Below are 6,000 nucleotides of genomic sequence, written 5' to 3' on the forward strand. Positions count from 1 at the left end.
AGTAGATACAAGGTAATCAGGTTGTTCCACGTGGGACTCACAGTCTTAAGCCCCATTTTACAGATGAGGTAACTGAGGCACAGAGAAGTTAAGTGACTTGACCAAAGTCACACAGCTGACAAGTAGCAGAGTCGGGATTAGAACCCATGACTTCTGACTCCCAAGCCTGAGCTCTTTCCACTAAGCCATGCTGCTTTTCTACTTTACTCTCCCAAGCATTTAATACTGTGCTCTGCACACAGCAGGCCCCCAATCAATATGATTGATTAATTGTCTGAGGTACCACTGTCACGATAACCACTACATCCCTCCTCATCACCATCATCATCACCACCATCACCACCTGTACTGCCATCAACCCCATCACCCACAACACCAACTCCAACTCCACCATCCTCCTCACTTTCACCTACAGTATATTCGACGGTGACTACAGACCAGTTGCTTATCCTCCAACCTCAGCCCCCACAGTACAATGAGGAATCTTGCAAATGGGTGATCCAATGACCAATTGTCCCCTGAAGAAGCAACATGGCCTAGTGGAAAGAGCATTGGCCTAAGAGTCAGAGGACCTGGTTTCCAATCCCAGCTCTGCCATATGTTTGCTGTGTGACCTTGGGCCAGTGACTTAACTTCTCTGTGCCTCAGTTATCTCACCTTTGAACTGGGGAATAAGACTGTGAACCTCACGTGGATAATAATAATAATGTTGGTATTTGTTAAGCGCTTACTATGTGCAGAGCACTGTTCTAAGCGCTGGGGTAGATACAGGGTAATCAGGTTGTCCCACGTGAGGCTCACAGTCTTAATCCCCATTTTACAGATGAGGTAACTGAGGCACAGAGAAATTAAGTGACTTGCCCCCAGGCACACAGCTGGATTCGAACCCATGACTTCTGACTCCCAAGCCCGGGCTCTTTCCACTGAGAGTGGACTGTGTCCAACCTGATTAGCTTGTATCTATCCCACCACTTAGTGAAGTTCCTGGTACATAGTAAGTGCTTAAGAAATGCCACTGAAAACAACAACGACTACAACAACAAAGAAAACCAATCCAACATCAACACTAAATTCAAAGCTGGGTCTGGGCAGCTGGAACGTATTTGCGGGCTCTGCTGAATTGACCTTCCCTTTCCGTGGAGAGAGTGAAATGGTGAGTCTGCCCAGGCAGGGAGATTGCTTTGCCTGGTCCATTTGCTTGGGGATTTATGGTCCTTTGTCTGGGACTGTGTCACTTCCCAGGAATCTATGAAGAAAGGCTATTTAACATCCCCGCAATGACTAGGGCTCAGAACAGAGAGTTGAGGAAGCTGGATCTGCCCAAAATCTTTTAGAGGAGTTGAGAGGTGTTGAGGGGAGGGGTTATTATCCCCCCCACCAGGCTCCTATGTTTTCTTCAGTGGTGCCATAGACCTCAGGCAGATGCTGCGCTGCAGAGTGGGAAAAGAATGTGACTTCAGGCCCGTTTGCTGGTTCTTAGGCTCCCTCTCAAACAGCTCCCCTTTCAACTCCGCCCTCCCCCCTCGGTCCCTGCTCTGCCAAACTCCTTCTGGACACCTTGTTCACTGGTCATTACAGAGTGAAAATCTTGACTCCTCCCTCAAACTCCACCATGCCCCAAGTTAATCTCCACTGGTAGTCCGAGCTGGGGCTGGGGATTTGCACTGTGAGCTGCTAAGGAACCCGAACAATTGATCTTCCAGATTCAGTACCCTGCTGTTTTTTAAATTTTTTACATTTTTTGTATTTAACCCCATCTCAATTTTTATGTGTATTTGTGTTCTTATTGTTTTATCTTTCCCTATGTTTCTGTGGCCTGACCTCTTTATACTTAAATGTGAACACCCTAGGGGCGAGGGACTGTGTCTCAAACCTGTGTATTCTTTCTCGACTCTTAGTAAGCTGCTCTGCACAAAGGAAGGGCTTAATAAATATTACAACTATTGCACTATCAATCAATCAGTGGTATTTATTGAATGCTTACTGTGTGAGGAGCACTGTGCTTTTTCTTGGGAAAAGTACAATACAGCAGAGTTAGAAGACACATTCCCTGCCCATAACTGCCTGCTGTGTGATCCTGGTCTGGTTCTGTATATTCTCTTTGCCTTAGTTTTGTCGTATGTAAAATGGGGATTAAATACCTGTTTCTCTGACACCCTTATCCAAAGTGAACCCAATGTGGGGCAGGGACTGGGTCTGATCTGATTGTCTTGTCTCAACAGCTGCACTTAGCCTCAGTGCTTGGCACAGAATAACCCCATGACAAAGTAATTGATCAGTCAATCAAGGGTAGTTATTGAGCGCTTACAGGGTACAGAGCTACTATTATTATTATCATTATTTTTAGATTTATCACTAATTGTCTATTTCAGAGCATGGACCCAGGGTTCTCCATCTTGTGTAGCGGGTTTTTATGCTCCCATCTAGACCATGAGGGAAAGATGGTACCTTCATCTTGGGTTTGACACCCATTTCCCTGGCAAATCAACATTCCTCCCCCACCTGCCCCTGATAGCTCTTAAACGTGACCCTCTCTCCCTTCCACCAGGAGAGACCCGATTCCAACTGAACAGTGGAATGGGCTGCCTGGAATAGGAAGAGACTATCTTCGGTTTCATCTGACAGAAGAGACTATCTTCCTGATCTGCCAAGAAATAAGATATCAGATCCTAACAAGTACATGACCATTTGTTTACTAAAATGTCCTCAGTGAATATCTACAGGCTGTTTCTGTGGGGAGTTACTCAGACAGCCTACAAAAATTTCTATTCAGTCTGGAAGGGAATGTGTGGCCGGAGTCCCTGCTGGGCTGATCGTCTTGTCCAGCGTTTTAGCATAACTCCCTCACCCATGCGGAGCACTGAAGCCTTCTCCTGGCCATCTCATAGGTTCTGCCCAATATGGACCAAAAGGGAGTTGGGCATATCTGCCTACTGCTGCAATCTCTGTGGCTCTGGGGCTACCGGAAGATTGAATGTGGCTCACAAACTGTTGTGGCAACAACTCTCTGGGCACAGCCAGGGTCAGGACTCCAGGTCCAGTTAGGATGGGGTTTCAGTGACCAGAGAGATGAATTTCATGGGTGGGCAAGACTTTGGCAGCCAGTGTCTCGAGAAGTCTTCTTTGATGTTAATGAGATCTCTTCCCCCCCCTTCCCCCCGCGCCGCCCCCACCCTATCCAGGGAAGCCAAGAGCACAGGACAGACGAACAGACAGACAGACACCACTGTCTCTTTAGTTCTGGAGAGAGAGAATTCTACACTGATTGAAAATGGATTCTGCCTTGTACCTGTATTTCTTCATTCAGACTAACCAGTTTACTGCCTATCACCCACCAATTACTTTAAACTCCGGGGGAATTAACGCATTACTATCTGTCAACGCTACAGCAAACCCAACATCTGTTCTCCCTGCTCCTTTTCCTCCTGCCAGAATAGCTTCTTGCATTCAGCCGAGGTTAAAGAGCTAATTTCATTTAGATAGCGAAGCAGCAGCAAATTTTAAGCCCCGGCCTTTCCTCCAGACTCTTCTAAAGCTCTGATTTCTATTCAATTAAAGGGACTCTACGTTTCCAAGGTCACGCGCGTTTTAATGCTTGGAAGATAACTCACTAATTCAAAAACTATCTCCTCTCAAAGCGGGGAGAAATAAAATCCCGGAGCCTTGTAGCCGACGCGCTCCTTCGGGGTTTCCATTTGTTTTTCCAAGATCCGGCAACCGCATCTGTCAAGTTTGCACTTGGAAGCGATCTCCCGGCTGGATCGCCCAGTACGATTTCGCGTTCGCCTCCCGAGGAGCACCTTAGCCTGCTGCTTCTGGGGAGGAGCCCCGTTCCCCAAAGGCGACCCTTTTCCTGGGCCCGGGCAGCCCAGGACCGGCTGCAGCCCCTCCCCACGCGAGCGACCTTCTCCTTAACACTTTCCCATCTGGGCCCATAAATGAAATAACTTTGAAAACCGAACTGGTCCTCGCTCCAGCACGCCCGGATGGCATCCACGCGGCCCCGCCCCGAGTTTGCAAGTTAGAGGAAACTTTCTGCCCAGAAGAGGGGATGGAGAACCCACCTTGAAGGCCCAGACGTCTGCTTGCACCCGACCGGGGCAGAGCAGGGCAGGGCAGGGTGGGGTGGGAACCTGCTCGCCTGCGCTCGGGGTGGCACAGTGCCAACCTCTCTCCCACCCCCGGTGGATGTGTCCAGGAAGCCTTGGCAGGGGCAGGGTGTGGGTGGAGGGGGAGGGAGAACGTGCAGACAGGACCCACCCCGCACATCCCCTACATACACCCGCACACCCGCACACACCCGCACATGGACACACCTCTCCTCCGCGCCCGTGCCCGGGTAGGGCTGGCACTGCGGCCGGGGACTGCGGCTGGGGCCTGGGGGAGGGGCAGCAGACTGACCCCAAAGAGATTTTCCGTTTAGCGACTGGGGCCAAGGGCACCCCCAGTGCCAGGCCCGAGCCTCGGTTCCCCCTCCCCGACCCTTCTTCGGGGTGCATGCGTCAGGGTGCGGGTGTGGGCGTGGGGGGTGACAGTGTAGATTAGAGTGTGAGTGTATTTGAAAGAGGGAGTGCGCAAATGTACCTACGGAAAAGTGTGATGGAGCGTGCGAGGGCGTGTGGGTGACTCTATGTGAAAGTGTGAGTGTGTGACTGTAATAATAATAATAATAATAGTGATATCTGTCAAGCGCTTACTATGTGCCAAGCGCTGCTCAGTTGGGGTAGCTACAGGGTAATGAGGCTGTCTCACGTGGGGCTCACGCTCTCGATCCCCATTTTGCAGATGAGGTCACTGAGGCCCAGAGAGGTTAAGCGGCTTGCCCAAGGTCACGCAGCAGGTAAGTGGCGGAGCCGGGATTAGAACCCACGTCCTGTGACTCCCGAGCCCATGTTCTTTAGGCGTGTGAGAGTGTGCGTAAACGGGAATGGGTGTGTGTGAGAGGGAGGGTGAGTGTGTGTCAGTGTGTGTGTGAGCCTCCCGGGATCATCAGCCCGGGCCCGGGATAAATGGGCTGGCGGCCGGGGTGGCCGAGGGGACGGGGGGCGGGGGAAGCCCTTAGGGCTTCAGGGTCCGGGGGACGGACGGACGGACCGAGAGGCTGAAGGACAGAGGGACAGACGGACAGGTTGAAGGGTGGTCGGACGGAAGGACAGGCCGGGCAGGTGGACGGACCGGTTGGGGGGTGATGGGGAGGGTGGGACGGGAGGGCTGGGGGACGGACGGACAGACAGGCAGGCTGAGGGGTGGTCGGACGGACGGACGGACAGGCTGAAGGGCAGAGGGACAGACGCACGGGTTGAGGGGTGGTCGGACGGAAGGACAGGCCGGGCAGGTGGACGGACCGGCTGGGGGGTGATGGGGAGGGTGGGACGGGAGGGCTGGGGGACGGACGGACAGACAGGCAGGCTGAGGGGTGGTCGGACGGACGGACGGACAGGCTGAAGGACAGAGGGACAGACGCACGGGTTGAGGGGTGGTCGGACGGACCGTCGGACAGGCCGGGGAGGAGGACGGACCGGCTGGGGGGTGATGGGGAGGGAAGGACGGGCGGGCTGGGGGACGGACGGACGGACGAAGGGAGGGGCAGTTTTACCTTCGGGGTTGGCGCTGATGAAGACCCGCACGCTCCTGCCGGCCGGGACCAGGTGCGGGGGCAACGCCGACAGGTTCCCGCAGAAAGCGGCGCGGCGGAGCGCAGACTCCCGGGCCCAGGGCAGCCGGCTCCCCGCCCCGCACCCCGGACCCACCGCCCCGGGCCCCGGACCCGCTCCCGGACCCGACCCCGGAGCGGACCCCGGAGCGGACCCGGCACCGGACCCCGGACCCGCTGGTCCCGCCGGACCCGCCGGCCACATCTCCCGGACCCGCCTGGCTGGTCCTCTCGGCTCCCGCTGCTCGGGTCCGGGGTCCGGCCCTGGTCAGGTCCCGGGGCCGGTCCCGGTCAGGTCCTTGGTCCGGTCCCGGTTCAGGTCCCGGGGCCGGTCCCGGTCAGGTCCT

At 54.4% G+C, this 6,000-nt stretch overlaps 1 protein-coding gene across 1 annotated transcript in view; it reads right to left on the reverse strand.

Moving 5' to 3' along the window:
* The window catches only part of NWD2 (NACHT and WD repeat domain containing 2), a gene marked incomplete at its 5' end in the record, with an annotated part of 50,881 nt that extends 45,152 nt beyond the window's left edge, over nt 1-5,729 (reverse strand). Inside the window, one exon of the mRNA XM_029046803.2 lies at nt 5,597-5,729. Within this exon, the coding sequence (XP_028902636.1) occupies nt 5,597-5,729 (133 nt within the window). The remainder of the gene's footprint in view (nt 1-5,596) is intronic.
* Between the last annotated feature and the right edge of the window lie 271 nt (nt 5,730-6,000).

This window comes from Ornithorhynchus anatinus, chromosome 18 (genome assembly GCF_004115215.2).
Source record: "Ornithorhynchus anatinus isolate Pmale09 chromosome 18, mOrnAna1.pri.v4, whole genome shotgun sequence".
Lineage (NCBI taxonomy): Eukaryota > Metazoa > Chordata > Mammalia > Monotremata > Ornithorhynchidae > Ornithorhynchus > Ornithorhynchus anatinus.